Below are 22,546 nucleotides of genomic sequence, written 5' to 3' on the forward strand. Positions count from 1 at the left end.
TAAGGTTTTTTTTTTATATATATTTAGAAATAGTATATAGTTACGTACATACACTTCTATATAATGTCAAGTAAATAATATCATGTATGACAAGGTTTTATCGTTCTTACTAATACATTCTTAAATATAAAAAAATATATGGTTGAATATGATGTGGTCAATAATTTTATCAACGATCATTTTCAATAATTATAAAACCTATTCAAACCCACTCGTTATTGGTGCTATATGTCGCGTTGTAATAGTATCCTACTATAGACTACTTTAGTATATTTATATTGTTAAGCCAAGTTAATTAGCTACAACTCAATAATTAAAGGAGTGTTATTGAAGTTTGTACGAGTTACTACTTGTCCATCAAATTTACAGATCGACATCGATTAATTAATACTTTATTATAAGTTTAAGAAGGTTGGTCTTCTAGCATTCAAATGTTATTGTCTTTGACTTCTCTAACCTAAAACGAGTATATACGTGGCATGTTTTGGACGTGAGAAAAACATAGGTAATAGTAGTATGCACTTGTCTACGACATGAAATTTGGTGAATAAATAGGAAGGTCCCTATGTCAAAATCACATTTATGTTTTCATTTATAATAATTTGTATATATAACTTGATCATAATATTGAAAAGACACTAATATATTTCCCATTCAAACGTAACTATTTGATTTATGAAAGAAAGCCTTGGGTCATAAATGATGAATGAAATGTTTCTTCAAATTTAGAAAGTTGACGGTTGACACATGATTTTTGTCTTCGAAAAAGGAAGATAAATTAGTGTTGCGCTCTATACATTAAAGTGAAAATAATAAGGGTGAAGTTTAGTTGCCCACCATTGAAACAAGATTAATATCCGATGACTGGGTAACAAAATATTTTAAAAGCTTTTTACCAAAAATAAAAGTTTATTATGATACCAATTTTGATGTTAAAATTATAAAGTCTTACATTTTGTTACTTGTCTATGAAATTATATCATGTTTCTTGGTGCCATGACATATATATGTTGTAAAGAGGTGTTTAAATCAAAAAAAAAAAAAACACTTGAAATTATTTCTTCTTTTTTTTAAATATACGAAACGTATCTTAAAATCTACAAATTTATGTAATTAAAATAATAAAAAGATAAATATCATGGTTGAACATATGTCTTAAGTAGTTAAATCATGTAAGCATTTTTGTTGATATAATGAAGTTTCATACATTGCTAGTTTTTGAAGTACGTCGCAATCCAAAATGGATAAAAGGGCTTAGTATCTCGGAGTGTAAGTAACTTTTACACATTTTTTATTGTGTGAATGTAACTTTCATTTGGTTCATTGTATGTAACTAACCCGCTAAACTGAACAATTAATGTAAAAGTGGATACGTGGCAAACCATATGAGCTGCCACGTAGAAGTTTTTGATTGGTCAACGTAAAAATTTTACATTAAACATTCAATTAAGCGGGGTTACTTACATACAATGAACTAAATGAAAATTACATTCACACAATATAACAAGTATAAAATTAGTTATTTACACACTGAGATATTTAACCCTTGATAAAATGTTATGAGATTAGTATTTCAAAATGTAAACAACTTTACCCGAATTATCGTAGTATGTATCGAACTTTGATCCTATGCATTATATGTAATGAACTTTCAAATCATGTACATATATTGTATGTATTCGATCAATAAAAACTTACAAGTGGCGGCGTTTGTGATTACCACATATACTCGGATACATACAATGCACGGGATTTGAAAGTTTGTTACATATAATGTAACATTCGTGATTTTTGATTTAATTGACTTGTAACTAAATGATATTTGAAAATGAGCGAATTTGTTAGTTTACATGAATTATCGAACGTTTTGTTGCATAGTAACGTAACGTGAAGTCTAATTGAGTAAACGGTCTCGTTTTAGCGTTTAAATGGTTAATGTTTAGCTATTTGTCGAATTTAGCGGAGCGGGAGCCCAAAAATGGACTCCCTAGGCCGGCCCCCATTCCCCTCTCACTCACACACTTCATTCACTTCCCTTATCCATTTACTTCATCTCTCTCTCTTTCCCTCATTTACTCTTTCTTTCTCTCTTTCAACCACCACCCAAAATCATCATAAATTATCCATAAATTCCCCTAAATCTTGTGTTAGTAGTAGTAAATTAACAAAATCAAGTAACCCTAATAATAATAATAATAATCACTCTTTAAAGAAATCAAGGTTTATAAGTGTTCATCCAAGTTTTTGCCCTAAACCCGAATTTGGAAGATTTCGACCCTCTTGGTAAGTTAAATTCGTCTGAAATCCTTTTCTTTAAGTTTATAACGCCATTACTGGTCATATCTAAGAAACCCTTGGTCAAATCGGGCTAAAACTTGAAATGGGTCAAATTAGGGTTTCATTAAGGTTAGTTTGGGTCAAGAACGATTTGGACATGTAATTGTGTTAAAGGAGTGAATTTGTTTGATGAAACATGTTTGTTTATACTCAATGATGTTTGTTTAAGCATAAAAATGAACCTTGAAGCACCACAAATCGATTTGGATGTCAAAAATTGAGTTTGGTTCGTGTTTGGCATGTTTTGGAACTGATCTGGGCATCGGTGCGTCGCACCTCCTCCTTGGTGCGCCGCACCAAAGTCTAGTTGAGGTTTCTAGACAAAATTTGCGCCGCACCCCTCACTTGGTGCGCCGCACCTGCATTTTAGTGCGTCGCACTTATCCTCCAGAAACTCGCTTACCTTGTTTCGATCGTAACTTTTGATCAGTAAGTCCGTTTTAGGTGTATGAGCTATCGTTAGAATTGTATGAGAGTCTAATTTCTCTTAGTATTATCCTTTTTATGAGAAGCTATTGATCGATGTCGTTGGACCGATCAAAAATAAAACTAATTACCACTAATTAGCTAGGGTAAGTCGAGTATCGTATCCACAGGGAATCAAGGGAAAATGTTAAACAAGTTAGAAGAATTACTTGAACTAGACATAAACTTAAAACGATTTGATTGATTGATTTTGATTAAACTACAATTCATCATAAACTTAACAAAATAATTCAATTAAATAAAGGGATCATTCTTATGCTTCAAATTATGCTTTCTTTTATGTAACCTAACCTATATTCGTTGGAAACCACATAGACATGATTCGTTATAATGTTTGGAATGAATGAACTTAAGAACTAAAGTAATCGGTTGTGATGATTCATGATAATAAAATACCGAGGAATTGACACAACTAGATTTTCAATTCATTAAAATAGAATTACAAGTTCATGAGAGATTCTTTCAATAATCTATGATTAACAATAATTTGGAACCAAAAGATGGATGAATTTCATTCAAAGTCATAAACATGTAATCATTCATTCAAATCCAAACAACATTAGATGCAAAACACAATTAAGAATTAAACATCTAATCCAACATGAATATGAGAAAGGTTGAACATAAAAGTCTTACATAATTGTTCACATGAGAATGATCAAAGAAAACCTATCCTATTATCTTCATCAATGATTCTTCAATTAAGGCTTTGATCTCCATGAAAATATGAATTGATGATGAAATTGGGGTGTTGTGTGTGTTAGGAAACTGCCCAAGGATGAGAAAATATGAAGTGGTTACTTCCAAATTCGTGTATGAAAGTGTTATAAACTGAAAAGTAATTAAATCCCTAATTTTCGGATTTTTAGTGCAGCTAGGGCCGTCCCAGATGGTCACCAGGGCGTCCCAGACTGCCCTCCAGAAATGACAGTTTTCCATATTTTTGCCTTGACACTTCTTGACTTGATTCTTGACTTTGCTTGTCTTCTTAATGATCCATTTAACTTCAATTTGTCACCAAAAACCTGAAACACTTAAACAAACATAAAAACGCCCTAATCGTCTATTAACATTCACAAAATATGTTCGTTTTCATATCTTAAAGTAGTACGGATTAGGCGTTCATTACATTTCCCAACTTAACTCTTTTTCGTCCTGAAAAAGACATTCATCATGTGACAAGCTAATTTACAATCCCATAATATATCCTATCACCAAAGAAACACCATATAAGAATTATATCGATTATATATATTTGTAAACTCAATCTTCAAGCAACCTTCAAAGTACATTTGGGTGAAACTAAGTAATGCAAACCAAACCACATAATACAATCAACTCACAAGACTTACAACTATCAAAAGATTTACGACTAGCAAATAGAAATATATGAATGTGCAATTAAACCTAATAAACCTCAAATTCGCCACAATACATGCATCACACTTCTCACAATGTGCACTCCCCTCGGTTCATATTTGAGTGAATTCGCAAAAGATGTGCCAATATATATATATATATATATATATGAAGCTCTCAACTCATTATTGCACACTAAAAGTCATAGGCTAGTACACAAATCGAATCAAGACCTCATAACTCAAACTATTACTTCGGTATTCATACAAGATTGATGGAAATATGGAATGAAACACGGTAATGATTCTCAATTGAGCGATTTACTATAATGATTTTTGGAACATTTCACTTTTGGTTCTTTTGAATCAACTTACATGGATAATTGAATTGGATTTCACTTATGACCATATACTTTGACTTTTCAACCGGATTCTTCAATTTGACTTTGATTTTGTTCTTTCTTTCGATTCATCATCATAAACAACACAACTTTGAACTATTAACAGATTTCATAACGAAGTGAGGTAAACTATGGAGTGATTTGTATGATTGGTTTATGATTTTAAGCACATAATTCAAGCTAGAGGTCTCGACACGGTAAGTGCACTAGTTCTAACCTAATGTACAATAATGGTTCACACAATATGATAATCACGATCACAAGAAACAATGCTACGCTAACAATCTAAATCAATCGTTGACGAGGCGTTTTTCTCATGAAATTGAAGGATATAACGGATAAATAAGTGTGATACATGCATTGCGACTCACAATTGGCATATTACCTTCAATTGTACATTTCTATGTTTTTACTTGCTAGTAACTCTATCAAGCGGCTCATAAATCAATCATATCATGCAATCTAGACTACACCACCTAGCCCCACTTACATGTACTCATCTAATCACAAGAAAACCTCATTTTACAAACATATATAACTAATATAACTCGAATATTTTGTCTCTTTGATTCAATTCCATATTACAAGAAAGTAAATCAACATCTAAACTAGAAACATAAATGAAATTAACTAAAAATTAAATCTACCTACGAATTGAAAATGCCAAAAATATAAAACAAACACAGAAAAGCACATAGTCACACAAGAGAATTAGAAAAATGGATAGAAGGTACCAATCACTGACGTAGACCCTGAGGTGGTCCACAAATCGACTCCATCAAGCTCCGATACAAAGACTGACCATCAAATGAATCATGAGCAGCAGTAGAAGAAGAAGCTGCAGAAGATGATGCTGGGGGATCACTCGGACCAGTCTCCATCCGACCTACACAAGACTGTTGTGGTAACCACTCAGAATCGTGGCTCTGAGGATACGCGGGATGTTTCTCCTCCTCATAATCTCCTATGGTCTGAAAGTTATAAACTGGAGGAGTCTCGATAAAAGGAAGTCCCGCAGTGTGATCCTCATGATGACGAACAGCTTCCGTATACTGGAACCTTCTCCTGATCTCCAACTCATGAGCGTATGCCATTGCTCGCTCATAATCTCTATGCTCTTGTCTCCTAATTCTTGCTTCTTCAGCTTGTTGAGCAGCCAAATCCCACATACTCTTCTCAAAAGAAGTCCATCAATGGTAGTCATTAGGCCGCTTAATCCCAAATTCGGCCTATTTCCTCCTCTTCCTGCATCTAACACACCAGCACATATCCTTGGTAGTTCTTCCTCATTCCCTACATTATCACCACTAGGCTCACCATGCTCGTCAACATCCATAGGCCCCAAGCTCCAATTGCGCCTCAACCTCCTCCAAAGTTAATCCATCCTTAGGAGCTATCAAACTCCCCATTGACTTCAAATCCTTTAAAATCCTACATTGAGGCCTATCCTCCAAAGCCCACTCAGTTCCATTCAACAATTTCTTCATGGAAACAACAACTTGATTAACCGGAATTGTGGGTGAATCAATTGTAGCGGCTTTATGACTAAAGATTAGACGAGTAATGAGCCTTGGATAAGGAATGATCAGTTTAACCTTCTTATTGTGACCCTCCCAAATGTTTGTTATGATAATGTGTCTAAGTGAAAAATTCAACTTTCCCGTTACCAAAGCATACAATACTACAACTTCTTGTAACCTTATTGAACCCTTGTCACTACTTCTTGGACAAATATTCCAACTAATAATGCTCATAATCAAACGGGGTAACGGTTTCAACCTAGAACGGCTCAAATTCTTGTTTACATTCAAAGCATCTCGAGGATATGTGAACAACTCGGCTATCATCTCTACCAAGTTCATATCCGGGGCTACCCCATTTAATACATCATTAGACACAAAATCGAATGACTTTTTCGACTTAGGACCTAAATCAAACTTCACTATTTTATCCAAAGTTTCAAAAGACATTGTGACATCTTTACCATCCACCTTACCGACTAACTTGGTGGTCTCGGGAGGTTTCTTACCATCAATCCTTTTCAACATACCCAACCATTCCATGATACCTTCTAAATTCACTTCGGGATCATCATTATTATTCCATACTAAGACATTTTTCCAACCAATATTTTCAAAAGCTTCAACGAACCCAAAACCTTTAAAATCTTTCAACAAAACTTTTCTTTCACCCAACAATTGTTTTTCATATTTTCGGCCGTACCCATTTTATCTCTAAACAATACACATTGCTATTTATAAGGTAAAGAAGATAGGGGCTTACTACACGGCCATTCGGGCTTCTCTTCTTGTTGTTGAAAATATGAATTGATGATGAAATTGGGGTGTTGTGTGTGTTAGGAAACTGCCCAAGGATGAGAAAATATGAAGTGGTTACTTCCAAATTCGTGTATGAAAGTGTTATAAACTGAAAAGTAATTAAATCCCTAATTTTTGGATTTTTAGTGCAGCTAGGGCCGTCCCAGATGGTCACCAGGGCGTCCCAGACTGCCCTCCAGAAATGACAGTTTTCCAGATTTTTGCCTTGACACTTTTTGACTTGATTCTTGACTTTGCTTGTCTTCTTAATGATCCATTTAACTTCAATTTGTCACCAAAAACCTAAAACACTTAAACAAACATAAAACGCCCTAATCGTCTATTAACATTCACAAAACATGTTCGTTTTCATATCTTAAAGTAGTACGGATTAGGCGTTCATCAGCTATCACCATTTTTCCCGAGTCCCTCGTTTCTCCAATCGTGTATCCGACATCCGACCTTGGGGTGTCTTGTAATGGCCTAGGGTGACTTATATTGTAACGTAATCCATAATGTGATGATTTAATGTGAGATAATAGGTTTGTGACCGTTGTGCTCCCCACTTATCCGCTTAGTCACCTTCTACCAACGCTTAAAGTAAAGGTGAGTTTCGTAGCCCCTACGTTTACGTTATTTGGGGTGGAAAGTGTACTCGTTTGTTAAATGCTTGTTAGTTGATATGATTGATTATGATATTGAACGAGATGATGATTACTTACTTGTTTTACTTGTTCACATGATTGCATGTGTTATGATTACGCATTGTTCATCATGTAAGTCGTGCCGGTTTATTACGCATATTTATTATGTAAGTCGTGCCAGGAACGTATTTTTACGCATTGTTTATCATGTAAGTCGTGCCGGTTACTACGCATTATTCATTATGTAAGTCGTGTCAGGAAACGTATTTTATGCATTGTTCATCATGTAAGTCGTGCCGGTTATCAATATTGTTAAACTTTGACTTGTGTTGATTTGTGTGGACATGATTAGGTATACTAATCCTCGTGTAACGTTAACGGTTGCTATCCCGACACATTTGATCTCTTTATCTAAACCTACGAACTTACCAACTTTATGTTGACACGTTTTAGTACACTTTTCAGGTGATCAGGTAATTGGAAGACGTGTTGGTTGATGATTGATGGTTTGCATGCTAGGATTGGACTTGGACTTACTATGGATCTGTGATTCATTATCCCCGCTTATGGGTTATGCTTAAGATCATATGCCATCTTTTGTACTCTCTTTTTTAAACGTTTGATAGTCGTACTCCTTATGCATTTTTGAATGGTCATGGACTTGTATTTGATTAAATTGTATGGATTACCAATCCTTTTAATGCATCTAGATTTGTCTCTACTTAATTTCCACGTCATGCTGTGCTTTTCTTGTGATATCCTATTATTCCGCCTTATTGGGGTGTTACATATAATGAACAAGATTAAAGTTCCATATATACTATGACAATTCATGTAAAGTTGTTTATATTTTAAAATACTAACCCCAAATGTTATATATGTTGAACATTGAATTAAATTAGAAATTTTGAACAAATGGATCATACTAGAAATTTCTTAAGTATATATCTTAGATTCATACTAGAAATTTTTTCAATATACATGATATTATAAATTTTGTCCTATAGGAAAGTTGACAAGAGTTTTAAGTAGGCAAGTTATACTATGACAATTCATGTTGTTTATATTTAGAAATCCTAATCAGAAATACTAATCCCAAATGTTATATATGGTGAACATTGAAATGTATTAGAAATTTTGAACAAATGGATCATACTAGAAATTTCTTAAGTATATATCTTAGATTCAATACTAGAAATTTTGTCAATATACATGATATTATAGATTTTGTCCTATAGGAAAGTTGACAAAAAAGTTTTAAATATGCAAGGTGGATATGTTGACTAATGTAGATATTGACGTCGTATTGTTCCGTGTGATATATACGGATCGTTTATTCGTTTTGATCCGTATCAATGGCCTGCCACCAAACTAGCAACCAAAAGTCCAAAACCTTAACTTCGACTATTTACTAGTTATAAATTTATAATGATGTATGTAATGCAACTGCGAATGCGGTGGACTGGACCCTTGTGAAGCCCAACAATGAATTTGTATCTTTCTTTTTGTTAATAACATTTTGATAACTTAATTTTTGCAATATTAAAAAATTGGATATCGATTTAAGTATTGAGTACACCGTTGAATGTGACCCAGTAAGCTTGAACACCCCATCATGATTCTTTTACTTTGTTTTTATACCAGTAAATTGGATATATCGTATAATAACGAAGGATGTTCTCTCTGTTTTCGTTAATTTGGAAATATAGTTTATATTCAAAATGTGTATATGTAGATATTATAAATGCATCTTTATAATACATGTAAAGTAAATAAGTATTACCCAATGTCGTTTTATATGAGTTTTGAGTCTCAATATCATGTCGGTGATGGAACTACATTATTATTCCTGATATGATAATTAACGATAACTGAAATCCCTATGTCTGGTAATATATAATGAGCTTATTTACTCTTAAAGACGTATTATATGGTTTCTCATTAGGTGATTGTAACTAACAGGACTAATGGTGCACACATTAAACACCAAATGGGTTTAAAGTGTAAATACTCTCCTTATATATAGAGAGTCATTAACCCTAATTTAAGGTGAATTCCTACACATACTTTACCCTAATTTTCGTGTGTTTTCTCTTCTCTAAGTCGTGCATCAAGTTACAGCCAAATTACTCATCCCATTATTAATCAATCACCTTGTTTTGGGAACCCGAAATCAATAGCAGTTATGCTTTATGCTCTTACAGGTTCCACATGACGATCAAGGATGTTTTATCACTCGATCGAATCATATTTATTCCAACAGTCGGTATATGAAGGAAACTGAAATGTAGACAAACTTACCCCCTACCTAACATAGAAACTGCTTCCCAACTAATATAAAAAATACCTCCGACCTTTCAAGAATGCAAGGTATGAAGATAGACCCCTAACCTCTATCTCCAGAAAAAAACTGTTAACCATTTTATCCAATCTAACTAGTTCATATCTATAGTACATGAATGTGTATCTATAATGTATCTAATTGTGTTTTATTTAAATCATTTTTCATAAAAAACAAATGATGGTCTACCCAACTGATCAGAGACACTGTCAGTTTTATTTAAGGTCTTGAGCTCGATACTCAGAGATGACGAGTCTTGAGGTATTTTTCTCCAAACACTTGTAATGGTCTCTGCTCAACATCTTGTTGTCTAAGATATGTGTAAGACTTCACCATTATACGGTTGGGTTTCTATAATTGTCGTGTTCCGACTGGATGTTCGAAAAAAAAAAAAAATACTCATTTTTTTTAACTTACATTATGGAAAATTTATATTTATTAATTTTTTGAAAAACTATTTTCATGTTAGAAATTGAAAAGCTTTATTTTTCTTACTAGTCCTAATACCCGTTCGATATACGGTAGTTATATAGATTGTATAATAAAGAAATTCGGATAGTGCGTATGAAATAAATTGTGGTTAATGTAAACTGATTATCGAAGCTAAATTATAATAGACAGTAATTGCAAAAGTAATATATGTTTAGTTAGAGTTTTGTATTTACCTTAACATTTTACAATCATCTCAAATTCATAACTTGTAAGCATAGTGGATGATGACACATATTCTTGTGATTTCAATTCGTAAACTCAAATTTTTGAAGTCTTTATCTTAATAAATTATTATAAGTAATATAAGTAATAGGAGTTGAAAAATTGGAAAAAAAGAGAGAGACAATTTTATTAATGTAATGTGTTTTTATATCTAGAAGTCAAAAGTTAGAGTTTAATTATAAGTTTAATAAAGAAATTTAATTTATATACAATTAAAAAGCTAATTTAATAAAATAAACAAATTAAAAAGACACGTGTCGATCAAAAATTACGTCACGTATCATTTCAAGAATATCTTAATCCTATTTTAGTTTATTTGTAGATATGTAAACAATAAAACGAAAAGAAATTGTTTATGGTGACACCATCAACAAACAGTTCCATCCTCTAAACACATAAAACTTTTCCTTTTTCCATAAATTGCCTAAAATATAAAAGGGCTAGAATTTGATCATTTTTATTTGTTCATCTCAAATCGAAGTTCGGTTAATATAAAAAGTAGAACTCAATTCTTATTGGAAAAGTAATCCAATAGCATATATGGATTAATTATTATATAGTGATATGTAATCTTTATATATGGATATATAGTAATAAGGTATTATTTAAATAGTTTTTTTTAAAGGATAGGACTAAAAAGACATTTGTCGTTATAATACAACGTCCACGTGTTGTTCAATTGGAGGCTACAATCACGTTTTAGTTTATTGGTAGATAACTAAACGCGTCTTTAAAATTTTAAAGTTTATTATAGATCTAAGAAATTCTTTTTATGTTTCATGATTGAAAATGAAAAACTACAAATAAAAAATAAAAAAAATACTAAACGCAACTAGTGAATATAATACTTTTCCAAGGGTGAGTACGTAATGTGTACAAAGTTCAGGGTTCTATATAAAAGAACGATGAACGACGTCGTTTATTTGCTACTTTGCTTCTTGCCCAAACCAAACGCAATTCATTCATTCAGCCGTGAGTCTTCTTCGCCACTCGAATCAACTGAAAATTCCTTTGTAAGTTATTACTCTTTCATTTAATTTATTATTATCAAATTTTAGATATAGATTTTTGCACAACATAAAATTAGGGTTTCAAATTTGGGAGGTTTTGCTATTATGCATCTTAATTAGTTAATAATATGATGATGATGATGATAATTAAATTAGGTGTGTTTTTATTGTTTATTAGTGAAGCAAAATAATGGCAACAAAAGCAACTGAGGAGCTACCAAAAGAAGAAGCTAAGGTTGACCTGTTTGAAGATGATGACGAGTTTGAAGAATTTGAAATCGATCAAGGTCTTTATATATATATATACATATTTATTTTTGATGAAAGTACTGTCTGTGCGGGTTAGTAGGTGAGCTTGATAGGTCTCGGGTGGTCTGGTCTGGTCGGGGTTGTAATTTAGATGGATAAAAGCTTAGGTTGAAATTGTTTATTAGTGCATCGGAGAGTTTTGTCGTCATTAAGCTAGATAGTTGACTGCCTAGGCGTAGGGGTTACGGATCACGTCAACCTTAACTGGTATTATGAGTAAGATGACAAGGATGAAGAGAGGGTTTTGAGTTGGCGTTAATCCGTAGTGGTTCATTGGAGACTCTAGAGTTACCCTGTTAATCATTTCACGATCTGTTTTGATATTTTTAAGAAATTTGACGGGTTTCTTTGTGTTAAGCGTGACTAGTCTATAAGGTCAGAGTCTGTGTACACACAAACTTGAAGCGGGTAAACTCTCCCAAAGAGAATTACGCTAGGATTCCTTTTTTTTTTTTGTCTCTCTCTCTCGCTAATGTTTGAACCTAGAGCATTTAGTTTCTTAATTTTGTTAGTTCATTAGCAATGGTTAAGGTGCTCTTAAGGAAATAAGTACTTTTTGATGGGTTTTCATTATGTTGGTTGTCATGCTCTGTTTATTTTCTTCTAAGAGATACTTTTGACTGTCTACATAAGGCATTTTTCCTTTTTCTTTATCATGTATTCATGCTATATTTCATGATGGATGGTTTTCATACACTGTACTTTGCTTTCCTATTTGTCACTAATGTTTCCTGGCTATAGTTCTCTACCTTGAAAGAAGAACTACGAACTCTGTTTAAAGTTTAGAGTAATCAAGTCTAATTTGGTCACAATGGATTTGTGTCCTAGCACATGTATAAGCATAGGCAGTCATTTTTTCGGGGTAGCAAACATGAAAACATTGACTGCTTTACTGCTGCTTTTGTAGCATTTGGGCATTGGGTACCAAAATAAATTTAGGCTAACTGTCTACCTGATGTATGTGGGTTTATGGCTAATCTGGTAGTCCAAAACAAGCCGGACTAACAAAATAAGTGGTCCCCTCTATGTTTTAAGGTCTATACATGATTTCTTGGCCCAGGTTCAACAATTGATTGTTATTGTTTGTAAATATTAAAGCCTCTATCTTGATTATCCTCTCTCGTGCTAGAGTTAATCAGCTGTTTAGGAAGTCTTAGGATTAAAGGTCAGTGTCTTAAAAGATTAATCACTATTCATAATAAGCCAACTTATAATCCTGATGTTAACCCATAGATGAGTAACAATTGTCCAATTGCCTAGGGATCTTGGACCCATCTGGCCATCTGACCACCTTATGGCATACTCACATTTGACTACTATGCATCTGCTATCATTACTTTTATTCATTTTGTATTCTGAGGGTATTATTGTTGCCTGTATCCAAAGTTCTTATGTTATATGTATGATGACAAAATTTGGCAGTGTGGGATGTCAAGGAAGATGGGAAAGAAGCAACCCAACAGTGGGAAGATGATTGGGATGACGATGATGTGAATGATGACTTCTCTTTGCAGCTAAGGAGAGAACTTGAAAGCAACACTGAGAAAAAGTGAGTGAAAGCTACAAGTCTAGTATTGTTTTCATATTTTAAGAGACCACCTTTAAGCTAATATCATTTCTTGAATGAACGAATGAATGAATGACTACTTGTATTGATGTTCAACTACTACTCGTATTGATGTTCAACTGATTTATGCCGTATTCAATTTATATAAGTGAAAATCATTTGAACTTGTTTTTGGGAAGGATATTATCATTTTTGTTTTTGAGATCAGCAGAAACATGGGAAGGATATTATCATTTTTTAAAACAAGATATAGCTTTTTATTATGCAAATGACAGTAACTACTTTGCGGATTCAGGTGGATGCTGTGATAAATCTTATCTAAGATTAGGATGTTGTAGTTATATAGCATATAAGGGAACTAATTTATCTTTTTTTAGTAAGTTTCATTTCAACATGTAACCTATGGAAAGGAAAAAAACTAAAGGAAAAAAAAAACCCATCCTGTCTCACCTCTAATCTTTTTCTTCCTTCGTACTCCGTAGTAGAAATTGCACTTCAAATAATGCTTTTGACATAGCAATAAAGTGGATCTTCATAAACTCTAGACCTTCTAAACTATAAAGACAAGGCCACCCTCATCACGTTCCACTTAGGGTTTGACCAGCTTCATCTCAAAGACGTCTCCAAGGAAATATCACCAGAAAATCTGTTTTCTCCTCCACGAGTCACCAAATCAACACAAGCTCTACATACCGGACAAACAGCATTTTTGATGAGCCATGAATCAATACATGTAACATGAAAACTATGTTTACAATTTGGCAACAATCTGCACTTATCACCACCCTTGAAACTCTCCAAACACACTGAACACTCAACTTTCCTCGCCTCCTCTGCATTGTCGCCTTGATCCATCATGAACGCATACCATGGCAGCTTCTTTATATCATCTTCTGACATGGTTCTACTCTTTTGCACCCCACTACTACTGTCATTGGTTTCTTGAGTCACCCGAAGTGTGCTCCCAGCTATACATAAATGAATTATGACCAAAACGGCAATACCCACAAACAATAGCCCCACAGAAGTCACTATTTCTAACACCATGACAGATCTTGATTTCAAATTTATTAGGAAAGTACGAAGAGTTGAGGACTATTTGAATGTAGATGTGAAGAAGGGAAAAAGAAGCTTGGTGGGTAAGACAATTTTGATATATTGTTTTAAGGATTTGGGTAATCTTGAAAACTTAAAAGTGTATTATTTGAAAGCAACAGGAGTTGATGTGACAAATGATTACCAATATCATGTCAAGAAAATAACATAACCTTTGTTAACTATAATCATTGTATCTGATTTTTCACTTTTAGGTGATTGAACTAGTGATGAAATTACAATTAGTAAGATTTTAATGCCTGCATATGTGTTGCTAGTCGTCCATTTAAAGTTTTCGTTATTTCATAATCATGTGATTTGTTTGTGGCGTTTAAATCCAAGGATTAGCGAAGCACTAATGCTTACACCTTATCTATAGAAGGAATGATCATACTTGCTATAGCTCCTCTAATTCTTCATTACCTTAAACACTACAATACTCTGGATGGGTCATGTTCATCTTTGTGTTGGGGAAAGTTTGCCTCTTTAGAAACTAAGATGCATTGCTTAAACTTTGTAGATGACTTGATCACTCGAGCATTGTGATGATAGTTCTATATGACAAAAATTGTTTTCCCCTCTGTTCTTGAACATGCCCTTTTATAAGTTGGGATGTTGTCTAGTAATAAATTGTTTACAAGTATTAACAACAATACCTAATTCTGTCAAAAGCTGAGGGCAGGGAGGTGACAAAAAAGACACGATGAATAGGATGAAATGGTGCATCATACATGAAGCCATGAATATTTGTAAATCACAAATTTCTCTTGTCTAATGAAATTTACATGTATTAAGGGGGTGTTTGGGATTGCTTTTTCAACATGATTTTTAGATTATTGTGATTTGAAATAGTAGAAAATCTATTTTTAGTGTTTGGTAAATATATATTCAATAAAAATTGATTTTTTACGTTTTAAAAGGAGTATAACGTGATAATTCAAAAGCAGCTCTCCTGTTAATGCTGCAAAACGCAACTAACAGATTTCATTCTCCCACCTTTTAAATGACCCTAATACCCTTTGATAACTACAGCCCCTTCACACAATGATTTACAACATGTACGTAAGCACCATATTCATTCTAAACAACTTCTAGTATTCAATACAGCAATGGATTCAACACTGGGCATTATATTACTGATCCATATTATTTTTTCCATGATTCAACAACGAACATTTGTAATTATTTTATGCCTTTGTTTGGTTTATTCATCCATAACTCTTTCTTGTACTATATTACAAAAAAAAAACATATATATATATATATATACTTAATATTTGAATAATTTGAATTTAGGTAGATGAAAAAGATGATTTGTTTTGTATATCATAGTTGATGCTTATTAATGATATATTTCTTTGTTATATCAATGGTATTTATTTTTTATTTTGCACGATTATCTTTTCGAAATTGTGTGCTTATATGGCTTATTATCAAATGTGTTTTGATATATGATAAGTAAAAATGAATGCCCTTTTTGGTCATTTAACAGCTTTAGTAGCCTAATTATGTAATTTCCAAACACTCAAAAAAAACTAATTATTTGATTATAACATTATGAGTAAAGTTATTTTGAGAAACTTTTTTTTTGCGAGAACCTTTGAGAACTTTTTAAATCAAGCCCAACCGATGATTGTTCTTTACATGAAAATTGTTTTTTGATTGTTTTCTAAATAACTTATGTGTAATTTTGAATTTTATAATTGTGTGGAGCATGGATTATCATTCGCTATACAATTATGTGGAAATTTGGATTCTTGATCACAAGTGCACGAATATTGCTATGATCACATGTATGCAAGTCAATCACATGTAATCATAGCAATATTCGTGCACATGTGATCAAGAATCCAAATCTCCACATAATTGTATAACGGATGATAATCTATGCCTCTACACAATTATAAACTTCAAAATTACACATAAGTTATTCAAAAAACAATCAAAAAACAATTTTCAAGTAAAGAATAATCATCGGTTGGGTTTGATTTAAAAAGTTCTCAAAAGTTCTCGCAAAAAAAATGATTTTCAAAATAACTTTTCACATAACGTTATTATACAACATAATCAATTCCAAACGCTATAATTTTATATCACGTTTTGTTATAGCTAATTATTATATTTTGATTATATAAATAACATAATCTATTTTTTAAGCGCTAACCCCAAACAACTTTTTTGTTGTTTGGTTACTTGAAATCACCCACCAAGAGCACCTTTCATACGATTTTTACGGAGTAAAAGTTACCTTTCTCTATCTAAAACACCTTTATCAAGTTGTTTCCATATATAACATGATGTCGTAACTAGTTTTAGAGTAATTATTTCGAGAGAACATGATATACAGTGCGAAGTGTACTAATAAATAGAAGAGGATTGATATTTGATAGGTACATAAGCTCACGATTTGATGGTGACTTTTTGCCTACTTCATGGAATCTCCTTTAAAAGTTCAAGTTTGAGGGGCATAATTTACTTTTATTAATGGTTGTGTGTTTGCGCGAATTAGTAGGGGGTTTTCCTCCATCGGGTATTTGAAATTGGCATTCTAATTTCGAGGAAGCTCTCTAGTGCGAACCCGGTTAAGACATCGTATGCTTAATATCCCGCTGACGAATCACGACACGAAGTTTCCAATGAAATTCACTTTTAAAAAAAATAAAAATACTTTGCTTTGTCAACCCATATAATTTTGCAATCGAAGATGATCAATGAAAAGAAAACCTCTTCATATATAACTAGGTCTATATCCCAACGCAGGGTTGTAAAATAAATTTATTGTTTTTATATATATTTCAGATAAGATAAAATAATGAACCATGGATTAACATACATTTACTGTTTTAGTAAAATGTAAAAATATTGATCTTTGTGCTAAAAGCCTAAAAGTATAATTGATATTGAGGGTAACTGTAAAATCTCTATAAAAAATCGTTAATCTAATAACATCTATAGTAATAGACACAATGTTTTTTTTATTTATTACTAAATATTGATTTCAAAGATGATCAAAGATAAAAAAGCTTCTTTATCTTGATAAAAAGTACATGCAAACTTTAATGTAGAAGTGTATTCATAATGGTCATATCATCCCACAAAAATCTATATGTTACGTCAACACTATCAAACAATCGCAACACATGAGTAAAAGAAAAAATAAAAAATTCTCAATAGTTTATAGTCATTGCTTTTAATTTACATTTCATTTAAACTTTACCATTGGATTTTCAAAAATAATTGACGACCTGTTCGTCCATTAGCTGATTGTAGACCTCGCACCTATCTCGCTGTGGATTGCTTGAAGTTGGGCCTTATAATGCACCACAACACGGTGGCCCCCAATGACAACACCCTCGCCCCAACATTGGAGCCACAATGTTGTCAACCTTGACCACCATCACATGTGCTTAGGGGTGTAAACGAGCCGAGTCGAGCCGATAAAGTGCCAAGCTCGAGCTCGACTACAAAACTCGAAGCTCGAAACTCGACTCGAGCTCGACCGAGCTATAATTTTCAAGCTCGAACTTGAGCTCGGCTTATGTATCGACACTTTCGAGCTCGACTCGGCTCGACTCGATTAAGTAATAAATTAAGTTTTAAGTCAAATTAGTCCTATAAGCTCCACAATTTGAAGCTCGACTCGATTAAGCTCGGCTCGGTGGGATAGTAATTTAGTAAAAATATATAATATTCAAGGGTAAAATTGTAGATAAGCACAAGCTCGACTAAGCTCGCGAGCTTTTCGAGCAGGTTATTTTGAGGCTCGAACTCGACTCGAAAATCTACTCGAGTAGCTCGAGCTCGGCTCGACTCAAACCGAGTCGATTTTGAATAATTTGCGAGTCGATTTCAGGTAGCTCGCGAGCTGTCTCGTCTTGTTTTAGACCTCCAAACTTTTAAGGCCTCAACTTTTTGTATAGTAAACACATATCGTTATATAATTTGTGTTGTAGTAACATCTTTATCGGTTTACCTCTTTATGTTAGTAGTTCAACAATACAAGTTGAGCTACCCTTATTCTTTTGCTTTTTTTGTTTAATTTAATTTGTATGCTAACGAAGTAGTTCTTAAAAATTTGATCCCGTTTAAAAGACTGTATATGCTTAAGTTTAAGTTAAAAGTCATAATGTGTCAAGATTGGTATAAATGTATAATACTATAATATAATGTAATTGATGTATATTGGGCCATTATATACCAGCCCATGCCCGGAATCGCATGAAGAGTACATTGGCCCATCCTATAACCGACTCATTTTTTAATACGGTCACATTGTTAATCCTTGGATTTCTTTGAGCATCCAAATACCCTTAGCCCTTTGGTATAAGCACTGCTTGGTATATGAGTCTGAGCTGTTAAATTTGAATCTAATCTTGAATAACCAAATTGAATTATGAATTCGGTTTTTGATTTGGATTAAACTCGAATCACATTAGCTAATTGGTTTGTATTTGGATTTTGGTTTACTAAATCTAAGCCCAACAAGAGAAACCAGTATTACATATCGTACCTAAATAAAGAGTATATACTCTTCATTCGTTTACGTTTATGTCCTTCATTCATTTTATTAATACTATGCTTCGGCAAGGTGATGGATCGCTGGTAATAATTCATCGAAATGTAGAAAACGATGCTAACAACCTGATTAGAGTAAATTAATTTGTTGCTCCTTTAAAATTGAAATATTGTAGTTCCGTTTACTTCCAAGCTTACTTTCCTTGTGTAAATTATCCAAACCATTCTCAATTCTAACAACAATAATTCTAGAGGTCGATATTTCTATCTTTAAACATTATGTAATTGAACTCTATGTTACATGATTACCTTTTTGTTTACAAATAAATTAACAATTTTCATTCAACATACATCTAATACCAAACCAATATATATCGAGCTGTTAATATAATCCATATTTGGCCCAACTTTGTGCACATTGTGAACAAATAGTGTAGTACAAGTAAGCCGTAGCAATGATGAAAATTGAAACAGAGAGAGTGGATCATCATGTCCAAAAGTAAGCACTGAACATGATATGTTTATATACACTTTTTTTTTTCTTTTTTTTTATTTTTGAAATTTCATTTAGAAGTTTCGTCCTAATGAACAGTTCAAAATAAGTTACCGAAGGAATTGAATGATCTACATATATATTAATGTATATTGTTTGCCAAGTGAAAATGATTAGTGTGACAATATGATATTTAAAATGTTACTCATCCTTTGTTAGAAAAACTTTGAAATAGAACCTTATCGATTAAAAAAAATCTTATAGATTAACAGTTTAACACTAGATTAGCTTAGTAAACTTAAATATATAAACCAAAGTAGGACCTTAAGAATACGGGATGTGTAACCCCACCAGGGGAAAATGTGTAACCCCACCACATAGGGTATTAGCAGCGACGTCGATGCTAATACTGCGGGTCCCCATGTCTGTAATGGTTAATCTGAACCAGAAATTAGCGGATCCCCTGTCAGTGTCAGAGTATTAGCGGCGACGTCGCCGCTAATACCTTGGTCGGGTTGACTTTTGCCTGATGGTATCACCCTCTGTCTAAAAATATGATCCTCAACTTTTAGTTTAAAGCGTTATCATTGAGATTCCCACCAATATAAAGACTTCTGGATTTTAATGTAATGATCATATGTTAGAAATTTGAAAAGTTTTGCTGATGGTATTTATTTTTATGGACTGTTGCATCGAAAGAAATTTATACAACGAGATACATTATCATTGAGAATTTGAATAGCTAGGGCCATTGAAGTCAAAACTCAAAAAGCATATATATATGCACCGACTTTACATATCTATTTGTCTTACTTATGTACTATTTATTTGAGAAAGACAATATTATTGTGTAACTCGAATTTTCTTATATATTTATTAATTTATAAACAATTAAACTAAATATAGCAAAACATGAATTTGTCGATTGAATTTCCACTATCCTACACTCTCTTTTATAATCGAATTCGATAAACAATGTTCAAAAAACACGAGATACTACTATTAAAAAAGAAACCCGGCCATATAATCGAAAATAAAAAAGCTGCACGATATGTTAATCCCGTTGCATTGTGCGAATATTTGCAAGTGTGTGTCTATATATGTTTTCCGAAACAAGAAGTTATCTAGCAGTACCAACTACCAAAAGTGGTCACATATATTGGTTGGTGACTGGCGGTGAGATAGGATACGATCGGTGCAATCTATAGTGTATAGGTACCAGCATAGCATTTGGCTAATTAGCAGCATGCGTGACCACAAAAGGACAATTATAAATCATTTGCTCGAATGATCCAGGCTCCTGCCAAGCCAATATATTGTTTCCTTCTTTACCGGCACGCAATATATCGCCCCATCAAATCAACTTCCAAACCTTATCACAGCTTATCAAGCGTGCACAAACATTTCAGATCTAACAATGAAACTGTTTTATTTGAAGGGTATATATTATAATTAAGTAATCATACACTTCTCAATTTTTTTTTATTTTTTATTTTTTACCGTAATTTAGAATGTAGATGCGCGCATACAAAACAGAACTACAAGAAACAACAAGTGTCTTGGTTTCTAACCGATCAGTTAATTAACGAATAAAAAAATGCATTTCATTCTGGTAACTAAAGGCCAGAAGTGAGAAGTCCACGACAAGGGTGTGTAACGGTTAAGAGACTAGATAGACCATATCACCTTATCGTACTAATCTCTGGATACAGTCGTGGTCCGGGTCTTGGCTTACCATTTTTACATATTTTTGGTCCGAGTCCGGTCTGGACCAAAATCGAAAAGAATAATAAGCCAACTAGAATTTAAAGAGTTATTTTTACTTTTTGTTAATTTACTTCGTTCAATATATAGACTTTTACCTTTGTATGATGAGTTCGAACTAATTCTAAGTATGTCGTTCCATATAACAAAAACACTTTTTTTCATCCGGCTAATCTAGACACAACTCAAAGGCTAGCGGTTCTAGTCTAACTAGTCATTGAAGCTACGCGACTTAACTAAATTAAAAATAATACTCGGTTTAGATCCAAATTATCATAGTATCGTATCAAACACTCACCAATAACTGAATATAACACAATATTGTTCATATTCAATACTCAGTCGATCAATTGGTTTGTCAGTTTGACAATTTCCGTTTATCTCTAGAACAAAATCCCAAATGATGCTTATTAGACCCTTTAACAAAGCAAAATCAAAAGGCTTTGTTTTTTATAATATACGTTTAAAAAGAAGAGCAAATAATGGGAGTCGCTAATAATGTCTAAGTTTGGTGTTGGTATAGTCTAGTCGCTATGTATGTATCTATAATACCTTATAAAAGAAATGACCTATTTTTATATTAGGTAATTCTACCTTTGAATTACCGGATTTGCCCTTGGACTTTTTTGTTTTTTTTCTTTCCGTAACTACCCAAAATCTCTAATAAAACAAACCGCTTTCCCCACTATTGCCGTCGCATTGCGCGGGTACCATGCTCGTAGTAAGTGAAATGACCGAAAATATATGTTACAGTAATTATTAATGTAATATGTGCGGGAGGTGATTGTGCTTCATCGTAGATTTTCCCCATCTCATTTACCTATAAAGATAAAATTGTTGAATTACTACTTCAGTGATCTATGTAAAAAAACAATATTAATATATGCCGGATAAATCAACTTTCTTTTTGCACTTAACTTTTTCATAATTTTCAATTTCACATAAACCTTTTTTTCATAATATATTCTGAGTAAGATGCCAAATAAATTTACTTTTACTCTCATTATCATGGTTATAATATGTCGACAATGGATTTCAAGTTGGATTTCATCATCATAATAGCCAATTAAGAAATTTAAACATGATTAAAGATCTACAATTAAGTAAATTAAGTTAACTATCCATTATGCTTTTTTCTTCTCACAAATTCACAACTTGAGAAATTTTCAAGAGGATTCTAATTGGTTGGTAACA

General features: G+C 32.8%; 2 protein-coding genes across 2 annotated transcripts; one reads left to right on the forward strand and one right to left on the reverse strand.

The window, feature by feature from the left end:
• The first annotated feature begins 11,528 nt into the window (after positions 1-11,528).
• LOC122579529 (protein DELETION OF SUV3 SUPPRESSOR 1(I)-like) lies at positions 11,529-13,651 on the forward strand. The gene is made up of 3 exons (XM_043751712.1): positions 11,529-11,612; positions 11,788-11,896; positions 13,341-13,651. Exons 2-3 carry the CDS (start codon positions 11,800-11,802, stop codon positions 13,469-13,471), a joined length of 228 nt encoding a protein of 75 aa, XP_043607647.1. The 5' UTR covers positions 11,529-11,612; positions 11,788-11,799; the 3' UTR covers positions 13,472-13,651.
• Positions 13,652-13,822: 171 nt separating this feature from the next.
• On the reverse strand, positions 13,823-14,534 carry LOC122609731 (RING-H2 finger protein ATL16-like). The gene has a single exon (XM_043782677.1). The coding sequence runs from the start codon at positions 14,530-14,532 to the stop codon at positions 14,092-14,094; it is 441 nt and encodes a 146-aa protein (XP_043638612.1). The 5' UTR covers positions 14,533-14,534; the 3' UTR covers positions 13,823-14,091.
• Between the last annotated feature and the right edge of the window lie 8,012 nt (positions 14,535-22,546).

Source organism: Erigeron canadensis, chromosome 8 (assembly GCF_010389155.1).
Source record: "Erigeron canadensis isolate Cc75 chromosome 8, C_canadensis_v1, whole genome shotgun sequence".
NCBI lineage: Eukaryota > Viridiplantae > Streptophyta > Magnoliopsida > Asterales > Asteraceae > Erigeron > Erigeron canadensis.